At 43.4% G+C, this 23290-nt stretch overlaps 1 protein-coding gene across 3 annotated transcripts in view; it reads left to right on the top strand.

Moving 5' to 3' along the window:
- The window catches only part of ILDR2 (immunoglobulin like domain containing receptor 2), a 56308-nt gene that overhangs the window by 18091 nt on the left and 14927 nt on the right, over positions 1-23290 (top strand). The window contains exons 4-6 of one of the 3 annotated variants that reach the window (XM_060033458.1): positions 17009-17065; positions 19814-19960; positions 21069-21245. In XM_060033458.1, the coding sequence (XP_059889441.1) occupies positions 17009-17065; positions 19814-19960; positions 21069-21245 (381 nt within the window). The remainder of the gene's footprint in view (positions 1-17008; positions 17066-19813; positions 19961-21068; positions 21246-23290) is intronic. The other 2 variants (XM_060033459.1, XM_060033460.1) reach the window with 2 other exon arrangements.

Here is a 23290-nt window from a genome sequence, read left to right as displayed (position 1 = left end):
TGGATTGGAGGAATATCAGTGGGAGATGACCTCCTTGTATGAAACTGAAAATTGAGCACATATTTCGTGCTCTGTAAATGTTGGCTGGACAAAAAAATTAGAATAAACATACAGAAATTAAGAAAAGAAACAACATTAATTGTAGGATAAAAGGTAAATCCTTGAAGCCATTTTACATTTTTTGTAGCTTCCAAGAAACCAGGTCTTAACAATTTGGGGGGAATATTTAAGGTGCTTTCTTTTAGAAGCAAATGAGGTTGAAGGTTAATTTTTACCCTCTGTGGGAAACTCAGTGCCCCAGGAGAAAATGGAATTTGCTTAAGATTTTTAGTTTTACTCTATCATGACTTTGGCAAGTCAACTGTACTGCTTGCCTTAATTTTATAGTTTACAAAATGGATTAAGGTAATAATTATTTATTAATGATTAACCCTTTAATTAATAATAATTAGCCCTTTTTAGACAGTTAGATTATTTCAAATACATGTTTACTCAAATACATGAGTCCAGTATATGAAGCTTAACTGCTGTGATCTGTAAAAGAATGGGAAATACGACATATATTCAAAAGGAAATAAAAATGTAAAAGGTTTATATTGACATTGTAAAAGACTACAGGGCAATCAGATTCGGGATCTGCTGTGACTCTGTAGGGAATAAAAAGATAAATTTCTGCCTAATAACACAACTCTAATGTCTAAGTTTGAAGGAACAAGTGGCTCATTGAGCCTGCAATTAGCTAATTGTGAACACAGTTATTTGGCCAGTGCAACCATTTGCAGCAAAGTAATTGCCTGGGCAGGAAAAGGAGGCCAGGTAAAAGCCACTTTAAATAATTTGGTCCCAGATCTGCAAATGTGGAGAAATAAATAGAGTGAAAGCCTTGTCATCTGAGGATGTGCTGAAGTGTATGAAGGGCATTGCTCTGGATCAAAACATACAAAGCAACTTGGGCAAAGATGCTGTCCTCAGCACCACAGGGTGGGTGAAAGGAAGACTCAGATGAAAATGGTCAACAAAGATGGAAGAAAAGATAAGAACAGAAATCAGTGTTACCCTAAAAAGAACCATAAAGGGAAAGTGGGGATGCTGCAAATCAGCTCTTCACAGTAGAAGCAGCATATCTGTGAGATAAACAGATACATACTAGGGTTCTTGGGGAGGAGAAACACGTAATTCTGCTATATTCCACATTAATTAGAAATTTATTCTAAGTAATTAGAAATGTTCAAAGCATGGTAAATGTGCCATGCTAGTTGTGTTAGTTAATTAAAGGGGTTAGTTTGAAATCTATGAGAATTTTCTGGGTGCAGGAAGTACTGTATTTACTTCCAAATGCAACATTCTGAGTCTTCTCGGTCTTGACACCCCTTTATGGAATTTTTCAAAGTACCCTCACAGTTTAAAGAATGCTAATTATTTGGTGGTTATATCCTACAGGCCCATTTGTTAGGTATTCTTTTTATGTGAGACTGGGAGAGCAACCTGATTTCTGAAGTCATCCTCAAGGAGATTAAGACCTCAGTGGGAAGATAACTGAGTCCACAGTTTGCTAATTACAACCTCCATAAGCCACTGAACTTAATATGAGGAATGGTAGGAGGAATTGGGAGGATTTGGTCTAGTGAAAGAGGACTTGGGAAAGGGAGCATGGGAAGTGTCTCCAGCTATCTGAAGTGAAATTGTATAGAAGAGAGATTGGAAACCTACTCTGTCTGTGTGGCTAGGAAGTTACAAAGGGAGCGAGTCCATCTGAGGATAAAGAAAGAACTGTTAACAATCAGACATCTAAAGATACCATCAGTGTTCTTAGGAGTAGTAATTTCTATATCCTTAAGAAGGTGGAAGATTTTTTATGAGTTATTATATCAGGCACTTATGTATAGGAAAAGGTGTTCAACTCAGTTATTTTTGAGCTTTATTTCAATTTTAAAATTCTTGGTTTAAAAAGTAGATGAATGTGAGTGATGTGACTACCTTGATAAATGAGAAAATGACCTCCCGGTAATTCAGTCCACATGACAGAGATAAAAGACTTACAGGTTGGTTACAAGAACATACAGGGTGGTGCTCACTCACAAGGAAGCCAGCAGGAATAAACTCTGGTCTTTTGCAGTAGGTCAGGGTTAAAAGGCCTAATTCCACAAGAATGAGGATGAACTATTGATGGAGGCTTGAAGGAGCTGAAACTTGAGCTCTTCTCCAAGGATGATCAGGACAGAGGAATGAAATTAGATCTCAGGGTCAAAACAATAATTAGCAGCAGGGTGGACAGTGTATTAGAGAGGAGTGCTAGAACAGGGGGATGGGTTATGGGGAGGTGCAGCAGCACGGGTAAAAGGGAATGAGATTCTGAAGCAGAGGAATGAATTGAGAACAAACAACACAGAAACGTTTCTAAGATGGAATTGATGGATCCTGGTGACTAATGCATTAAAAAAAAATGAGACTGAGGGATGAGTCAAAAGGACACCATGGTTTCTAGCTAGCTGGGTAGCCAACTGTTCCGTCAACCGAGAGAGAGGCCACAGTTTGGAAAGCAGGTTGGAGAGGCAGGAGAATGAGTTTGGTTAAGAAAAAAAAAAAATGGTACACATGAACTTATTTACAAAACAGAAATAGTCACAGATGTGAAAAACATGTGGAATATGAGAGGCCTGTGGGACACCAAGGTGGAGATGTCTTGCTGACAATTAGAAATATAGGTCTGGAACTCAGTGGAGAAACTAGGATTAGAGATAATAGATTTGAGAGTCATGAATGATAGTCACAACCATGAAAGACTAGATGAGTCACTCGAGAAGATTATATAAAATGGAAAGGGTCAAGGACAGAACCTTATCAGTCTTATATTCTAGTTTGACTTCATGCGAGTGGCCACACGGGTACTGCATGTGTATTTGTCTTGATTTCCCCTACGACATCGGACGCTTCTCAATAGCCCTAGAACATGAGCTCTTCAGAGGCAAGAACCAGTTCTCATTCACCTTTCTATCTGCAACGCTTAGTAGAGTGTCTAGAATAAAGAAGCTTGAATGAACGTTTTTTTTAAATGATAAATGGGCAGAATCTGTAACCAGTATTTACTTTGTGACTCTTAAATGTTAATCAGTGCTGAGTATATATTCGTTGACTTATGAAGTATTTATATAATAAATGTCTACAGTCTCAAGTGATATATAACATGGTTTAATCTCATCGGTCATGATTCTTTATCTGGGTATTTTAATTTTTACTAGTGACAGAACCATCCGGGACTATGGTTGAAAGCAACAGAAGTAGACTTTGGCTAACTTAGGCAGGAAAGGAATTCATTGGAAGGATATCAAAATTGAAAGAAAGGCTGGAAAATCAGTCTCCAAAAAGGATAATATATTAGGGTAACACTTACTAGCTTCTGTAAAAACAACCCCCGAATCTCAGTGACTTGCCACCATAGAAGTTCATTACGTCATCTTGTCATAGTCAGATGTGGGTTAGGAGGCTTTTACCTGGGCAGCTCCCTTCCAAGTATGGCGTAGGGGTCTAGGCTTCTCCATTGTTTTAGTTTGCTGTATTGGAGAACTTTGCTCCCGGCTGCACAGAAAGAAAAAGTAAGGAAGGTCATTCATGGGGGACTTTTTAGGGGTCAGGTCTGTCAGTGACATGGGTCACTTCTCCTGTTATTTTGTTTGTGTCCAGGAAGAAAGTAAAAATGTTTTGATGAACACAGCACCATTCCTGCCCCGCCAGAGATGCTCCAGGGTCTATGTAGCAAGAATTAATAGACAATGTATTTAGGGCTCCATGGACATCTCTTTTTTTTTTTCTGATCTTGCATTTTCTCACTCAAGAATCAGTCTCAGGAGAGAGAGTCCAGCTGGTCCAGTTGGGTAGGTGTCCACTGCTTAGCATTAGGAGATTAGAGGCTCTTGGTAGCTAGTCCATCAAAATACGGAGAAGAATTAATTCCCCAAAGTAAATTGGGGCACTGTTACCAAAAAAAGGGAGAATGGATGTGAGATGCCCCAAAAAAGCAATAAATATCCACCAAAGTGATGCCATTACTACATCTACTACTAACATTAATGTACACTGATAATAATTTGACTTCGCAAAATTTTTCTATTATAACCTTGTAATGTAGGAGAGCAGGCATTATTTCCCTTGTTTTCCACATGCAGAAATTAATGTTCAGGTTTTGTAATTATTATCCCCTTCCAAAAGAGTGTCTTTGATCCAACCCAAGTGTTTTGATTCCCAGCCTCATCTCTTTCCGCGATACCACACGACCTGTCTATATTAAGAAGCTATAGAATGCTCCCCTGCGTAAGTCATGTTTTTAAAAATGTTGTTGCTGCTTTAGGCCATAGGTAAAGATTTTTACTTGTCCCAGATCTGCTTTAGTATCTCGTTTCATTTCTCAGTGAAACCTATAACCAATGCCTATAACCACTAACCTGGGCCCTCACTTCCAAGACATAGCTGTTTTTGTCCAGATTGTGTACCTCCCCACTGAGCATGACCCACCTTCTTTTCCCCATACATCTGAACCATCTACAGATCGCTTCAGATGCTTCTTTCAGAGGTTTCAGAAATATCCAAAGATGTGATTCAGAGAAATGGGAGGATAACTGCTGATTCAACACTAAATGCAAACACTATACTGAACACTCTTTAGTCTCTTTTTGATGATTCAGAAGGTAGAAATGCACATGTTTAGGGTGCTTTGAGATGACAGTGACAGGTACCTTAGAAATATTTAGACAGATGTCTGGGATCGTAGGGCCATACCAGAAGACAGTCACAGAGGGTGGAAGTGCCCAGAAATCTGCCACCCTGAGATTAGACATTGGTCTGGGATCAGTGGCGGGAACAGTCTGTTTATAACCTGGAACCACGCCACTGTTTGGATAGGAATAAAGTTCCCTTGGTCAGCTCCAGCTGGCAGGAAAAGGACTTCACCATTCAGGAAGGCTCAAGTAGGGAAGTTGTTGTTTTAAAATCTAAAAGCAGCTCGCCTTGTTCTTACTTCTTTCTGTGCACAATATAAGGGCCTGACCCCTTCTTTCTGATGTGTCATGTGGTAGCTTGTTTTTTAAGGGCCAAGGAGATAAAGGAGGGGAAGGGCCCCAGTGGAAATATGGCTGGGTGAACACTTGTGCCTGTGGACCGAGAAAAGAATAACCGGACATGAGCCGAGAGTGTTCAGAATTAAAGCTAAGAAAGACTTTCCTAATGGTAAATCACAATTTTTGGAAATTATGGTTGGTTGAAGGAGATTATAGAGACTCCCTCTCTGATGAGCTTTCAACATGGAACAGGTTCTCTGTCCAAAATATTAGGATAAGCAAGATGGCTTTAGCATTCTTTCTATAATTTTGCCTTTATCTAAAAGATCCACAGATTGCAGAACTAATTCTCTGTATAGGGTGATGCCCCAAATACTGCTGTCCTGTTTTAGAAAAAATGGTACGTTTATTATAAAAAATTCAAACAAAACGGAAAAAGAAGAAAATCTCTCTTCAAACTCTCACCATCAGAGCTAACTATTGTGTTCTTCAGAACCCTTTTAATTGCAAGGGATAGATTCTCAAACTGGCTTAGGGGACCTTTTTGGCTCAGGTAACCCATAAGTCCAAGGGTATTCCTAGCTTCAAGCATGACTGAGTCCCAGTGTTCAGATTATGTTTTAAAGAATCTCTATCTCCTCTGTGTTAGCTGCATTCTTGGGCAGGCTGTCTGCAAACCTGGCCCCTAGCAGGTCTTTAACACCTTTGCTCTCAGGAGGATAAACTGCCTCTCTCCACAGTGTCAGCAAACGTCCTGTTGTTGCGGGGTGGCATGTAGGGTACCACCAGCCCCAAATGAACCATATGAATTGAAGGCAAAGGGGTAAAGGACCAGCTTCCTAAAGAGAAGTTGGACATTTGTTTCCAAATGAAGAAGAAAAGAATGCCAGGCAGGCAAAAACACACAGTGTTAATATTTTGTGGAATTCATCAATTTCTGCTTCTTTTTAGGCCAAATGCCATGCTATTTCAGGAGGCCAGAAATAGGCTTGTTCCCAGCAGGTCCTTGTGAGTAGGCGCTAAGTTGGGATTGATTATTCCCTGTGAAGAATAATGCCACAGAATTACCTTTGTTTTCCTGTCGTGCTTCTATTTTTCCTTCCATTTCCTCCTGTGACTTATCCAGAAGTAAACATATATTACCCAGACAAGAGGTGGAGAAACAGGCATGCATTAATTTTTTTTTAAAAAAATCACATTATTCACAATACTGCGCCTCAAAGTGTTATTCCAGTCTAAAATCAACCTTTCTGCCCATTAGTATTAAAAAGCCATTAAGAACATAATAAGAAATCAGGGAATTCTTGGGAGGGGACATCTCGGAATTTGTCACGGGCTTTAGGGATTTTTGATGGAAGTCTGTTTCTATGGCTGTGCAGAAATACTCAGGCACTCACCCCCGTGTCAGTGCTGCCTCAATTTGAATCCTGTCCTACCTCCACCCCCAGGTGGAGTTCTGGCTGTTTAGAAAGGCTACTTGTTGCCAAGACTCCCCTTCTCTTCCTCTTTACCAGCCCTAGCCTGTGCTGCTAACCAGGAGATTTGCCGATTAAAAGGGCTTCAGCTCAGAGAGTTCCCATGGCAACAGCCTCCTCCTCGGAGGTCTTTGTTGCCTGCTCAAACTTTGATCTCTGAGAGTGGCTGCTGCTGTTTCTCTCAAAGATTTACAAACAGAGGAAGAGGGGGAAAGAATTGGAGGAGAAGAAAGAGAAGTTGACTCCTGGCAAAAGGGAGAGAAGGAATTAATTACCAAGTCACACTCTAGCCATAAATCTGGGGGTTACTCCTTTGGAATATCTTTCCATTTGGGCTGTGCCCACATTTTCCTTTGCAGGCTTGATTATACTTCAGATGTCTTGGCTTCACATGAAAGACGTCAAGGGGAGTTGATTCCTCTAGCAGGATGGACCTACCCTATCTATCTTCGGATTTCCTGAAGACCTGAGATAACTGCACTGCCTCCCATGAAAGTGGGGACACAAAACTTATAATGGGAGGGAGCTTTTTAGGCCCCAGCCCCGCTGGCTTTTCTCCCAGCTGGCCTACTCTGCCCTGAGCTTACCTAGATGCCTCTGTGGGTTTTGGTTTTGAGAAGAACCAGAAAACTGTTGAAAGGGTGGAGGAGAAGGCGGAGGCAGAAAAGTCAACCAGGCATCAACTAGCACCTGATTCTGGTTAATGGCTGCCAAAAATGACCTTTCTACCATCTGAGCAGTGGAGTGGGGTTTGGGGTTGTTCCAAAGACTAGGGATCATGCCTTTTACCCTTTGCAGGAAGCCTCTTCTGGCCTTCAGACCTCTCCACGGCGTAATCGCAACCTTGCTCTTTGATAGGCACCATGCGATAGAGTCAGTTTTGCTTCAAGCGTGATTTGCATTTGAATTATGATTTAACTTTTAACCAGTCTCTTTTGCATACTATGTCCCTAGCACAGTGAGGATACAAAATTTTAAAATGGCACTGTTTTGTCCCTATGAAAATCACTGTCTTTTGGTAAAGATAAGCATTATATTTCTGAAGCAATGAGAGAACAATACAAGAAAAGATTAAAACTATATTTGATATTAAATATCTAGGCTACTGATTCTCAAGAGGGGCCTCTTTGGACCCCCACCCAGACGATACTTGGCAATGTCTGGAAACATTGTGGTTGTCCCGTCTTGTGGGGTAGCATGGCATCTAGTGGATAGAGACCAAGGAGGCTGTTGAATAACCTACAACGCACAGGGTGGCCCTCCTACCCCCAACAAAGGATTATCTGGCCCCAAATGTGAATAGTGCCAAGGTTGCAAAACCCTGATCTTGACCAAAGGTCAATCTGGTTACTGGATAAGATCCACTGTGAAGAGCACGGGCTTTGGGGTCAGATATCTGTGGACTCAGTGCATCAATATAACCTTCAGTAAGTCAGTGTTGACGAGTCTTGGTTTCCTCCTCTGTAAAAATGGGGGAGGGAAAATGAAAGCCACATGGAAGACCTAGTATGAGGATCAAATAACACAGAATACGAACTCAGTAAATGTCAGTTCCCTTCTCCTACCGATTCCTATACCCCACATCTCATTGCCAGAATGTCATCCCTAATTTGAGGGAACCCTCTTCAGGGAATTCTGTGTTCCGGGACTCCTCCTAGAGAGCTGATTTTCTTTTAGCCCGTTCCATGGGCAGAGGCTTTAATGAGCCATCTGTTAATTGGCAATCCTATTACTAATAGATTCATGTTTTCTCAGTGACATCTGTGCAGTGCCTTGCGAGTGGTGACCCTAATCGGCCCTGTGGGAATCTTTCCGCTAGTGGGTTTCAGGGTGTTCTGTCCCAGCATGCCGACCTTTGGTTGCTATGTTTTGGTAGCTGTTGGAAGCCCCCGTTTCTCTGTTAATTACAGGGTGTTTACTACCTAACCTAAATACAAGGATTAGGTCACAGAGGCCATTTGATGAAGTCTGGAAGGGTTTGGGGAGCACCTAAGGCTTGGATTAGGATCTAGATGGGCCTGGAAAGACTTTTGATAGTGTGACCTTATCATTTATTGTCCAAATGAGAATACTCTTGAGAGTGAAAAGGGGAGACTTTTACTAATTTATGTCAAGACAACAGGCATACTGGTATGATGGTCACCCCATCTTTAGAGATGATCACCTGGAAAGTTCTCCTTTTGATTGAAGGGAACAGAAGATCCAGAGGAGCTGGGATCAAATTAGTTTCAGCTCACCTTCACCTGCTGCACCCTGGGTGTTAGCTGGCATTCTAATTATGGGGACCTAGGGATGTGCACATCTCCATTCACTTACTAGAAGCAAAGGGGCCCGGCAAAGAGGTGGTGGTTTGCAGTAACAGTTGTTCACTGAAAAACGTGTGCTGAGATTTCTGCCGGGTAAACGGTGTCCTTTAAGGTTCTTCACTGCCCTGGGTTTGTGAAGAGAACAAACGAGGTGCTGAAGGCGCCGTTTGCCCTCCCCTCACCCCCAGCCACCCAGTCCCGCTCTGCGACTGCTCTCCCCTCCCTCCCCCGCTCCCTCGAAGCCTTTATCCCGCCTCACTATTTTTGCTTCACTTGTTGCTCATCACTGTGGGAGGAAACTCGGCCTTCAATTAGTGAGCATTCCTGAAGCCCGCGGTTGCCGTGGTTACCCAGGCGGGAGCTGGAGCAGCTGGGTCAGCCCGCCGGCCGCATTGTAGTCGACAGAGCCGGGAGGCGGCAAAAATGCGAAGCCGGTGAGCGGGAGGGAGGGGACGGGCCCCGCCGAGGGCAGGCCCTGGAGGCCCGCGGGAGAGCGGGTGTTGCCGAAAATCGGCTCAGCCCTGGAAAGAAAGAATGGCAGCCCTTGAAAGCCGGTCAGGAGACAGCCATGGCATTTTTCTCCAAAGCCAGCTGCCGCTATTCAAGTGTGCAGGTTTGAGTTCACACGGTGCAGTGCCTCAGAATTTGCTCTGGGAAATGCTCCATGCTCACGCCCCTCACACCGAGAGGGGGCTGGCCACGGAGGAAAGGGCAGGAACTCTGACAACCCGAGACCTACCAAGCTGTGTGCCCCTCCGTGTCTGCCGTGGACCACCTGGGCTTTTGGGGTTAAGGAAACTAGCCGTTCTTGTTATCTTTGCATCTGAAGTGTCTGTGCAGGTCTGATGGTTGGAGCACAGGGAGCTCAGGAAATCACACTGGGCACCAAGAAACTCAATTTCCTCCCTCCATTAAATCCCACCCTGCTCCATATCATTTTGGAATCAAATCTAACTGTCTTAGTCATTTCATCTCAGGCCAAGTTGAGCAAGTTATATTACTAATAACACTTTGCATCTACTCACTCTTGAGGGCTAGGGGGTTGGATCACTATAGCACTTTGCAAAGGCAGAGTGCTTTGCAATCATTTTTATTATTGTTTATTAGTTTATAGCAGCATGGTGAATGCCTTTTAATTAGCTCCTACTGTGTTATGATGTATTCAGTAATCATTTTCTGGTCACAGCTTTAAAAGGTGCTGAAATCGTTAGCCATCTCCAACACTCCTATATCCAGACATTATACTTTAATTATGTAAGTAGAGCAGTAATGCCACAAACATAAATTTCTGTGTTGCTCACTGCAGATACTAGGAGATTAGAAATGCTGCACATGTCTAACATTTCTAAATTAAGAATAAGCAAAGCTTGAGGGGGAGTGAGATACTGGGGAAAAAAGATAGGGATGGGGGTGAGTAGACCCAGGTTCTACTCCTGGTTTATTAGTCAGCTGTGTGACTTTGGGTAAGATTCTTATGCTCTCTGAGCTTCAGGTTCCTGAAAACATGGAGTGGGTTATGGGTTAGATGACCTCCGAGATCCTTTCTGGCAATACAGCCTGATTTTAGAATTCTGTGTGAATAGAAGTCAGTGCCTTAGGCCAAGCTTATAATCGCTGCCGAAAAGCCTGGAGCATTTATGAACAGTTAATTGTAGATGGTCTGATACTACTCATTTTGTGGAGAGGATTCACTGGGAGAATTATTCACTATAATTTAAAGTGAGCTAAAACGAAAGGGACAAAGAAAAAAAACACACATGAAATGCTTAAATACGTAGTTTACATATAAAAGAAAGGGAGGCTATGTCCACATTTGTGATGGATAATCATAATCTTTATTTATTGAATGCATGGTTGCCACAGGCATATAGAATAAAAACAGGGATGTGTGTGCCCTTGGGAAATTTCCAATGTGGGGGGATTCCAAACAGCCATAGAAACAACTTGACACTTAAAAGGGCCAGAGAAAAACATCTGCTCTCCTCAAAGATTTAGGAGAGAAACCTTTTAGAGGGTTAGGATCTGAGAGGTCACGGGTGGCTACAAGTACATCCCTGAAAATGGATCCAGGGCATCTTAGGAAAGCCTGGAAGTGGGATGAAGCCCAGATGTCCATGAAGCAGAAGGGAAAAGAAGGGAACCTCAAGAAGCTGGGGAAGAAAAACATTCTAGATCATCCCGAACAGAAGGTTCATTTGTATGATATATCGGCAAAACTGAAAAGGACTCCAAGTTAGTACGTTTCAAAGAAATGAATGGAGATAACTGTGCTGTCAGCAGTGTTGACATCACAAGGACAAAGGCAGTATTGTTTTCCCTTCTTTTCATAAGGTCCAATGCATTAAATAATGTGTCTTTTGTCATCAAATAATTGAGTAGCCGATCTAGGATCTGAAAACAAGTTTGTCCTACATCTAGAACTTGGACTAATGATCAGAGCTTGGATTTAAGTTTTAAGACTAGAGACAAAAAACAATTTGGGGCACATATTGTATCTCTGTGTAATGGTCGCCTTGAAAATACCCTAGCCTCGTGGCTTTCAGCTTGTGGGGGTGGAATGAGGCGGTGCTTCAATCCCCTGAGATGGCAAGATGGCATTTGGGGATATTCCAGTGAGTAGAGGATGCTCCTGGCATTGAGCCCTGAGTCCAGGGGTGCTAAACGTTCTCCATTACATAGAATAGTGCTGAATGAATGAATGGTTCCTTCATATGCTCACTAAGAGTCCAGTTGAGCTGGATAAAAGGCACTAACATGAGCAGTAAATCAGAAGCCCAGCATAGAAAACAATGGGGACTTACTACTGGGAAAAGTTCAAGGTCCTGACGGGTGAGGTGTCTCCTCATGCCACGCTGTTGGGGAGGCAGCGGGGTTTCCATCCTGCTAGTGGAGGCACATGTAAAGGAATCACAGCAGCTGAGAGACAAGTGCTCTCATGAAACCGGGACCATGGAGGAGGATGCAGCCTCTCACGGCAGTATTCTTACACGGCTCTGTCGGCACATATTTCAGAGTCTTGTACACTGTGTGTGGTAAGAATTTGAATGAAGCAGAAGATTGAGAAGTTCATTAGCTGGTTATCTTAGTAAAGAAGGTAAGTACATCCTGCATTGAGGGCCTGACCGGCCAAGAAAAGGGTATCAGAACCTTGGGGAAATGTCACCGGGACATGGTTTGTTGTGAAATATGTGAAGATAACACCATGGGTAGGAGAGGAGTGGGAAACCAGGCAAGGACTGTGTCTCTGAGGGAAGGCCTCATGACTGGGGGAACCTGATGTCAAAAATGCAAAAAAAAAAAAAAAAAAAAAGCTAATGAAAACGGGATTTGGCAGGAAGAAAGTCCTTTGACCTTGGTAAGTCATGTGACCCAGAAGCAAGAGAAGTAAAGCCGAATTCTTAGCCTCACACTGCTGGACAAGCTGCGTGGGCGAGCCTGAGGCTTTCAAGCATAGGGATCAAGTCTTGTTCTTCTCTGCGTGTCCACCAGGCACAATATACATTTCTTTGTTGAATGAATGAATTGGAGACATTCCAGAAGTGAACTTGTTCTCAGGAATATGTACCGAGAGTTCAGTTGGGGATAACTTCAAGGTGTCAGTGGCAGAAAACAGCTGAAACAGGGAATTATATAGGTAAAATCTGTAAGTTGTTTTATCAAAGTGATTGTTTCTGCCCTCGTCATTCAACCCAAAATACATGAATGTTTTGGACTATGATGTTGGTGACCGTATGGAATGATACTGACACTTGCCTGTGTGCGTGTACAAACTAATAGTATGCCTGACTCATTTGGTCTATTCATGTGGAAATTTCTTAAGAGTAATGGATTCTGCAAGGTTTGGGGAAAACTCTTTGAAGTGCTTACGTGAAAACTGTACTTTCTACTCACAGTTTGAGCTGGGGTTTGAAAAGAGTAAATTTGGCTATCTATTTGCTGGGTCTGTTTTCCTTCCTTTTCTTAGACATTAAAGTGACTTGTAATTGCCACTCTAACTGAATCCTGGAAGAATGACAGTGATTCACAAGTGTTGGTAAAGTGCTGCTGAAATCTGGAATGTATTTACTGCAATTGTTTGGACTGTCTAACATCAGAACTTCATTGGATGTGACAGAATAGAGTAGAATAGGAAGAAAAGTTAGAGCATTTCTAAGTGGCAACAGCATTTTTTAGGAATTGTTAAGCAAGAAGCTGGAAGCAAAATGACTTTTAGAAATATAGGATTCCAGCATAAATTCACTTTTTAAAATGCCTTTAGCTCCAGGAAAATATAGGTCATGGTATAAAAGCCAGAGAGCTTTGCTCTCTCTCTCCCTCTCTACTGTTGACATAACATAGTGGTATAATCTGCTATCCCCAAACTCTGAAGACATTTAATTTTACCCACTTTACTGCCATAGTCTGTCACCCACACCACCCTGGGGCTAACACTACACGGGTGCATTATGGGAAGGCTTCCCCATCTTCTGAAGTGTCAGCTATTGGCCGTTGCTTCAGGGAGAATGAGAAGCTTGATGTATGTCTTTCTGTTGGAGTGACAAGCTTTGTGAATCTCCTGTCCATGTTTCTTATTTTAACTTTCAATTACACGTGTAAAAAAAATCTAAAAAAGTGAAAGCCCCTTCATTGTTCTTCCATGATGCCCATTCCAGTGCCCCAGAAATAAGGGCTAACAATTTGGTGTGTCATACTGTTGCTTTCAGATTTTAATTTGAACATAGGTGCCTAGAGCTTATATTCACTAACATTCTGTGTGCAGTAGTGTCAGAACACCATCATGATGTCGTTCTCAACAGCAGGTGGGGAAATCTAGCTTTTGTGTTTTATCCATCATAATTGTATCTGTGTATGTATACCCCACAGTGTTTGCAAGCACATGACCTCTGGGTTCTATACAGTCCCAAAACATATTTTGTATGGCTTGTCCAGTGATTTTTTAAAATCTGTGAATCAGTTGCCAACATTTGAAAATCAGGATATTTCACATAAAAATCTGGGGTCTGGCTAATCTTGAAAAATAGGAAGATTTGCAACCCTGAAGACACTTTTCTGCGAGGCAACAATTGGCTAGAGGTGCGTAGAAGCAGCCCCTACAGACACAATATGCCATTTGCCACACGCCCAGCTGCTCCCAGTTGTATTACATTTGACCAGCTGCACTTGTTTGCATTATCTACTGGTCCGTATAAATATATGGAATTGAGTTTGCAACTCTGATCACTGAGTATCAGATTTGAGAACTGAAAACGTTATGGATAGGGTGACCATCTAAATAATTGTCCAAATTAGAACCCTTTGGAATTAAAAGGGGTGCTATTAATAATTACACCAGGACAACAGGCATAAACCAGGACTGTCCCAGACAAACCAAGATGTATGGTCTCCCTATTTATGGATCTCTTCATTCAACCGCTTCATTTGACTCATGAGAAAATTGAGTCCTAGAAAGAGGAAGTAATCTGTCCGTAGTGGTCACCAAGTAAACTGATGTCAAAGCTGCTTTCAGTACCCTGACTCCCAGCCAGTCTACTGCTTACTCCAATAGAATATGCTCTATATAATATGTGTGAGTACCATATCCTCCTTGAATGTATGGATTTTTTTATAGTTAATTATTATCACATAGCTAATTTCCTGTGAGAAATTATATGCAAATCGATAGTTTATATCATCAATAACATTTCTGTTATGAATGTAATTAATGATTTGGGCTACAGCACATATAGGGATGTTTAAAACAGTGGTAGGCTTGAGAACTAGAGAGTAAATACAATAAAAGTGTCTCATTTTACTATATACAGTAAGATATATTTAGAAGTACTAATCTGTCCATATTAAAAAAAACACCATTAAGTAAGCGTTTGATAACTGCTTTGCTAAAAGCACAGTATATTGACTTTTTTTAAAAATATTGACTTCTTGATCATTGGCTGTTGGCTGTAATTAATACTAATTATGCCTTTAAGAGATGTCCAAGATCCCAAATCCTTGACCACCTGTCTATTGCCTTGTTGAACTTCCAAGAGATATTTGTACAGAGAACATTCCATGTGAGACCAACACACGCTCTTAATCACTTGCTTGGACTTTGGCCCCAAATCCCTGTCTGGTCGCCTATCCTAGGAAAATGGACTAGACCACGTGTGAGCCTTGGGGAGCCTCCTAGCCTTTCATGTTGGCTTAGGCCAAAGGCTAGCCCATCTCTCCTTCAAGATGCCCTTTTCCAATGACCTACTTGGCTCCCACTTGACTTTCCAAGAGACCTTGCAAGCACCAAACCACTCTTACCGTGTCAGCTGCACAAGATGGAAGACAGAAAGAAGGAAACCCTTCTTGCCAAAACCTAAAACAGAGCTAACTTCAGGACTTCCCTGGCGGTCCAGTGGTTAAGACTACGAGCTTCTACTGCAGGGGGCCCGGGTTTGATCCCTGGTTGGGAAACTAAGATCCCACATGCTGCATGGCGTGGCCAAAAAAATAACTAAATAAAAAATAAAACAGAGTTAACCTAGTGGCCCACTCCATGCTTTCTTTTCCTTGGAATGTACTCTGGTACTGATAACTTTTCAAATGTGGGACCGTGACCCATGCAGGAGACAGGACTGGGACACATTTTACCACACTGGCCTTGTATAGTTGAGGAGAGCCAAGAAAAATAAAGTGAGCAAAGAGCCCTTTTACCTGACTCCCTAACACCTTGCCCCTGCTGCAGCATCCTCTCCTAGCGCCTCGGAAGAACTTCTTTTTCTTTGACTTTTGTCAGAGCTGCTTTTCTATGGGGTGATTTGATAGAGGAGAGGATCAGTGACCAACTATGACCTTTAGACTCAAAATATAAACCACACACATGGGTAACTTTTTCTCTAATGCACCTCAACAAACTTCAACAGGAAAAGTTTTCTAATGAACCAAAGAGACCAGACCCCTAGAGATGTGTTTTCTAATAGTGATGTGTGGCTACAGAGCCTTTGAAGTATTAATATTTTGGCTACATTGGTACAAGTAAAAATATTATGAAGGTAATTTCATCTTTTTTTAAAAAAAAAACTATTTTAATGTGATTACTAGAAAAGCTAAAATTACTGGTCGCTCACATTATATTTCTACTGGACAGAGCTGTGCTAGAAGCGTATGTCATGCCCATAAGTGAAGTAAGATTCGGTTGCAGGCTTAGGAACCATAGTGACCTTTTGCCATCACAAGCCTCAAAGGAAGCGAGTTTGCTAGTTGTTTCCTAGTGCAACTTGTTTCTTAGCGAGGCTGCACTGTGATAGAGAGAACCTGGTACAGGGCAGAAGTCCTATTACAGCCTTTATATTTACGTGGATATGAGAACGTGGTGGAAGCATTCAGCACTTCTTTCTATATAAACCGGGCTAGTTTTTAAAAGGACTAACCTCCTCCCCAACCTCTTCCAGTGTGTTGTTTCCTGCACAGCTCTTTGCTTCTCAGAGCCCCGAGGGGCACCTGTTCTGACACCAGCCCTTAAGCTTCTGTGCCATATCACGCAGAAGGCTCTTGGGTCCATACCATGCCAGCTGTGGGTGCCGTATGGAAAAGCCGTACCATATACATATGTACAGAATATTTCTGAAGCCAGAAGGAGTGTCGAAGAGCGTATAACTGATCTAGCTTTATCATTTCCTTGCCTTTGAAAACTTTAATCATTGAAATATCTTTAGGCTATAAATAGAATCATGTAGGGAGATAATTCTGAGTTAAAACCAAATATGTACTTTTGTTTTTATATGGACATGGGACTGTGTATGGATGTACGAAAATGTAGGTTGAACGTTTGGATACAGACGGGTTTGACTTTCCAATAATATACGTGGAGTAGGATGTATAAATGAATGGAGATGGTATATGTCAGTCTGCTCAAGCAGGTTTTTTTCATATTTGAAGCAGAGATTTCCTCCTTCTATAATAGTTGGAGAGAAATGTCTGTTTCTGCTTCTGCCTGGTTTAGGTGCAGAGTTCTTAGATGGCTGCCAAAGATTGATGGAGAAGCTCATTCTCTTGACTGAGCCCAGCCTTGGTGACGTGCATCTCAGAACACAGACAGCATGGATCAATGGCCCCATGTAGGGATGGTGCTAACTGGAGCTAGGCTTCAGGCTGTGTTTTTCCTTTGGAGTAACCTCTTTACTTCTTCTTTTCCTTCCACTTCTTTTAGGCAGGACAGGGCTGCTTGCTGATCTCTTGCCCAGTTTTGCTGTGGAGATTATGCCAGGTATTCAGTCATTTAACTCTGTATTTGCTTAATTTGCTATCCCTCCATCTGTCTTGCTTCTGCATTAGTTACTAATTGCTCCTTTAATTTATTTGTACATTTGTCTATATATGTCTGTGGTATTCTCCAGGATGAAATTAAGCCCATTGGAAGAGCCTTCAAATTGTATTTCTCCTGTTACTAGGCCCTAAAAGAATAATGGTAATTAAAAATAGGCTGAGATGGGGACCCAGTCCTTCAGTGTCAGGTATGCAGGCCTTTTCGCAATCTCAGTATCTCAGCTGCACCCAGATAGCTATAAGTATCCTTAACGGAGTGGTTATTAATCGGAATTCCTTATTCCCTAAGTTTTATGTTTACCCATTCATTAGTGTACAACCATGTTACTCTGAATTGCCTTTTATAACTTTATCAAAACATTTTTTCAAACCTTATGAAAGCTATGCACCCCTCCTCCCTTGAAAAGTACACATTTAGAGATCTACATTGCTTTGTATACAATTTCAGGGGCTGCTTGGCCCCCTAAGTCCCTGGGGTCCATGGACCCTATCTCAAGGACACCTGCACCGAATGTACACCTCTGTCTTTTTATGTAGCTTCTGTTGGACATACCAGCTAGACAAGCCAACATCAGTTTGATGCTGCACTATAGCCCATCGTGGAAGGAGGATTAGAGAGAAACAAGAATGAACTATGGGAGAGGACATAACCAAAGGCAGGGAATAGGAAAGGATATGATTCAGCCTTGCTTTGGAGAGCTTCTGCCAAAGGGTTAAGAGCTGCTTAATAACTGAGAGCAAAAGAGAGAAACAAGATAATCCTGGCGATTGGTTTTGACTTGATTCAGGTTTTAAGGAGCATGCAGAGTCTTCACAGTTGAGCTTCACTAATTATTCTTCCGTGAATTCTCCTGATCCTTTCCCATGAGCTGGCCAACCCAAATACAGACATTCTTTTCACCGATGTCGATCCCAAGGACGCAAATAGATATTTCTTGGTGATCCGCCTTATCCAGAGTTCCATCAATTTGTACACATTTGCTCATCACAAAAAAAACACTGTTACACTGCATTGCTTCATACTAGATGTTATATCCCACAGTCCCAAGGAAAAGTTACTGTATTTTTCATATCTGGTCCTGGTCTCCCGAATTTCTCTCCCTTTTGACTCCAAGAATCCTTTCATGGATAACATTCTTTGTTTCTCCAAGGGAACCTGCCAGTCTTTTATCCTTGACTGCCTGACCCAAGTTGTAGCCACCATACCACACCTCTCATCTAATCCTCAGGGCCCATATCTATCTCAGGCCGCATTGTGTTATTATGTCAGTGCTAAGGCACAGGCCAAAGCCCTCATCTATCTACTGTCCTCAGCAAAAATGTTCTCCAGAACATTCTAGCTGGGTACAAGGCCTTCTCACTTCCTGAATAGAGGGTGACCTGGTTATTTTGAATGTATTTCTGATGGGTGAGTGAGGAGGACCATTCAGGAAACGTAAGTTGTTTGTTTCCTCCCTGAGGAAATTATGTTCTAGACAAAGGTCAAATAACTTTATCATGATCACAAAACCCTTTACATAACCAAAATAGCATATTCGCAAGCTCCAACTGAATGTTCCATTTCACTGAAGGAATATTTAATAACTAAAATTCAAACAAAACAATGTGTACTTGAAGTTGATTGCAAAGGGATTTTTGGTAGATGGTTTTCAATCAAAATGAATTGCTTTAATCTTTTGCTTTGAAAGGAAATCATGGCTCATTCCAGTCCTTCCCAGGCCCCCCCCCCGCCCCCGCAGTGGGACATTGGATCCTATAGCCAAGTCCCAAAAGCATGACATCAGGTCACTCCAGGGCCACAGTCATTTTTAACTAAGCCAGATGGATTGGTTTCCTTTCTCTTAATCTCTTGGATGGGCAAATGAATTAAATTCACGTTCAGCCTCTGGCAGAGCAGTGAAAATAGCAGACGTTAACAAACATGGTCAGATATACACGTGAGAGCCTTCCCAGTCATCCCAGTCCTGAGCCACTTTAGTCCGTGGTCATGCTGGCTGTGTAGCGCGGTCAGCTGGAGTGTGATCAAACCATTCTTGGGGAACAGGGACAGGATCTTCTCTTCGGAGCCTAAGTCTCTAGTTTTCTTTAGCAAAGGGTTTTGATCTCAGCACTGATGCTGAGTACAGGAAAGATGTTAAGAGGCATTCAGTAGGGAAAACAGATGAATACACAAGGGACATGGACCACCTAAATATGTTCTGATTTAGACCATCTAGACACAGAGAACTTTTTCTCAGGACTTAACACTTTTAGGGACAAGATTAACTTGGCTACAAAACATACGAATTCACAGAACCCACCATTTAATAGCTCAGGAAGCAAAGCTCCCCTCTACCTAGCCAGGAATCTCTGCTCTTGTCCCATAGGTGTTCTTACACTACAGTTGGTAAGGTAAGCCCTTTTTCCAGGAAGGGGCCCTGAACCTCCCGCATCACTTTGTACTGGTCATTATGTGTGCTCAGTATGACCCCGGTAACCTTCCTTGCTGTCCACGCCCCAGCCCTGGGAGGGTCTGCACTTCTCACTCTCAGAGTTCCTCCTTAGTCTGCGGGCTCCGTGCCCTGTTATGAGATACTGTCTTCCCCCAGGTCCCTCCCACTCACTCATCTCACAGGGAGGCACTGGTGAGAGGGGGCCTGTCCCGGCGGGGGGCCGCCTCGAGTGTGGGTTTCTCTGTGCGTCCTTCCAGAGTGGGTGTTTGTTGGCCTGGTGACCCTGGGAGTCTTCCTCTTCTTCGTCCTGGTGGGGATCTGCTGGTGCCAGTGCTGTCCTCACAGCTGCTGTTGCTACATCCGCTGCCCATGTTGCCCAGATTCCTGCTGCTGCCCGCAGGCCTGTGAGTAGAGTGATGAGTGTGGAGATGTAGAGTGATCAAAAGAAATGTCACCTCGCCATCAGACAGCTATGTGCCCTGAGCGCCTTCTCCACCGCCTCTCCTTCCACCCCAAAAGCGATCGTTCCAGACTCTCCTCTGCTGGGAGCCCCCAGCTTCCTGAGATGACCATTCTTGTTTGCCTTCTCACCTACAGGCACCTCTCCATGCTTCTGATTTACACCTATCACCCCTGCATTTGGAATCCTCACTGACACTATTGCTGAAAGGAAGGGCAGGTTCAGGATGGTGAGGTTGCGGGGTAAGGCTTTTGCCCTCTCCTTGGGCATCCAAACTAGAGAAAACCTTCTCTGATCATGCCTCGTGCGTGCAGAGAACTCCTCCTTTTTACCAACAGCGTGTGCAAACCACAGCCTTTGGGTCCCATCCAGACACAGATGAGTTGTATTTACTCCTATGACAAAATGGTCCACAAAGGAACTAGTGCTCCTTTGGGCATTCACAATTTTACCTCCCTGGCCAAGCCCATATAGGCAGTAAGTTTGGCACCCTGCCATAAACATCTTGAAGGAGAGAGACACAATGTATATCTTTCATATCCTTAGGAACACAGCAGTTTCCACGCGAGGAGTCAGATTGTCTGCTCTGCTTTTGAGCTCACAGAGCGGGGCCGTGTGTCAGCACATAGCTGGCTTTGCCTCTCTAGAAGAGGTTGGGAGCCTCCTGGAAGCAGCTCTGGGCAACCCAGTGCTAGGCCTCCTCCAGAGGGGCTGAGGCAGCCTACAGCAACATGGTTAAGAGTGGGCTGCTGCTGTCACAGGGGAGGCTGCTGTGACAGCTCCCAGCACTGCTTAATTACTCAGTTGCCAGGTACTACTAAACACTGTAATTCCTTATGTCATCGCTGGAGGAGTCCAAGAGAGTGGGGGAGAGGGGTTCCGATGAATCAATTCAGGACTAGTAGAACACACACACACACTCACACACACACGCACACACGCCCGCGCATACATCCAGGAGCTCCCTTAAGCACACCCTCAGGAATTTTTGGTGTGAGGGTTGTGGAGGGTGGGATGATGTAATCTCTCTTGCTCTTCATCTCCCTCCACAGTGTATGAAGCAGGGAAAGCAGCAAAGGCCGGGTACCCTCCCTCTGTCTCCGGTGTCCCCGGCCCTTACTCCATCCCCTCTGTCCCCTTGGGAGGAGCCCCCGCATCTGGCGTGCTGATGGACAAGCCGCATCCACCTCCCCTGGCACCAAGTGACTCCACTGGAGGAAGCCACAGTGGTAAATCTAGTTCCCGACTGCCCTGCCCCATGCTCCTGTCTGGCTTCCACTCTGGTTCCTTGCTGCTGAGAACCATCTGTTCAGTGACGCTTCTTTGGACAATGATTATCTCCATTCTGGAAACGGGAGCCTGCCAGCTTTGTCAGATATCTCCTGGAATGCGTGCCAGGCTTTCCAAGGGCTGCAGGACATAGCTGCCCCTTGCTTTCTTCCCAGGCTCCTCAATAACTAAAATTATAAGAAAAAGAGGCAAGGTGTACCCCTTGCATGTTGATCATTCAATTAATAAATAGTTATCTCTTCCCTACCTAGTGCTCAGGACTCTACCAGGTACTGTGAGGAACACTCAGACGTGTAGGACAAGGTTTGTCTAACAAGCAGTGTGGCCCAGCCAGGGAAAGAAAATGGACCTTTAGTGGGACAGTTAGATGCTAAAGTGTATGGTACTGGCAGTTCGAAGGAGAAAGAGCTGGGATGGTTACAAAGTCTTCAGGGAAGAGGGGAGATTAGAGATGGGCCTAGAGGAATGAGAAGGATTAGGAAAGCAGAGACACACAGGCCAGCATGGTGGAAGCCCGGAGCTAAAAGAACACAGTGTGTGTATTTGACAGTGTCTAGCTTGTCTGTCTGACTGCAAGACAGTGGAAGAATATGGTGGAGCCAGATTAGGGAGGGCCTTGAAACCCCTCCCAGAAGAGCTGGGGCTTGGTGCCATAGCAAATGAGATCCACTGCAGGCAGGTTCCTGAGTGGAGAGGTGACATGTTGACAAAGCACGTGGTAAGTAGGAGAGAGTAGAATCAGAGACCTTGAGCTGAGGTGTGATTGAAGTGGGACATGTGAGTGTCTGGATTATGATGGAGACAACGGGCGTTGAAATGAGTGGACGAATCTGAGAGATGCTTTGAAAGAGCAAGCAGTTAGATGTTCGGAGGCTTCAAAATGAGCCCAGTTGTCTAGTGGTGCCTATCCTAGACAGAAATGAGGTAACTGGTAAGGAGAGTTTATTTGGATGAAGATTAGCCGCACTGAGGGCATGATGGATTCGAGATTATAGGCAGGGGTAGAGGAGTACAGAGACATTAAAATGTAGCCTACTGGAGGCATCTGAACAGGACTACAGAGTAGTAAACGTTAGAACTGTGTATGTTTAGGAGGTGATTTTTAAATCCCTAGGTGTGAATGAGCCGCTAGGGTTGATGAAACAGACATTTCTCCCCTGGAGGTATCTGGACAGCCTTCAGTGGGGAGCAGGGAAGAATGTCTAGTCCATTTAATGAACTGTCAATGCTCCACCCTGGAAGGAGTGGATATCCTCAGTGAGTAATTGGTATTTGTGTTTTTTCTCTCTCAGGAACTATTAGCAGGATTCTGATGTCTGAGACTGGGAATGAGTCACAGACTGAGAAGTAAAAGTTAATGATCAAGGACACACAGGGTATTAGAGAGATAAATACAATACAGTCCATTTCCCCAAAGGATGGAGTGGGCAAAAGAGGCATTAATAGGACTTGTCTCATGCTCTGTTTGCAGCTTGCCTTTCCCCCCCAATCTTCTGTCTCCTTCCTTCCCATCAGAACCCTTTCCCTCTTACTTTTTATTGAATGGATTCTCATAATAAAATGACTCTTATTCATAGAATGGCAAATACTTCTTCTCTCCTGTCTTCAGCCTGTTTCCAGTTCCTGCTTTTGCATATGCAGTTCAGGCATTTGGGCTCCATCCTGCGATACTAAGCAACTGCAATTAGAAGTGGCTTAAAAAATAGAAAAAAAAATTATTTCACATAGCAGGAAATTCCAAGGTAAGGTGGTTCTGGGCTTGGTTAATGGAACAGTTCAGGTGGCATCACTGTAGGACCTAGTTCTTTCCGTCTTCTGTTCTGGCATCCCGAGTGCATCCTCTGTCCTCCCGGGCTGGCTCCCCTCCAGATTCCATAATGACTGCCAGCGTCCCAGATGCTAAATGCATTCAGAGACAGAAAAGTTATGCTCCTTCCTTGTGCTCCTTTTCTCAAGAGTGAGGAAAACTTTTCCAGAAGCCTCT

The sequence above is a fragment of the Delphinus delphis genome, chromosome 1 (assembly GCF_949987515.2).
Source record: "Delphinus delphis chromosome 1, mDelDel1.2, whole genome shotgun sequence".
NCBI classification, from domain to species: Eukaryota; Metazoa; Chordata; class Mammalia; order Artiodactyla; family Delphinidae; genus Delphinus; species Delphinus delphis.
This window is presented reverse-complemented; position numbering and strand designations above follow the sequence as displayed.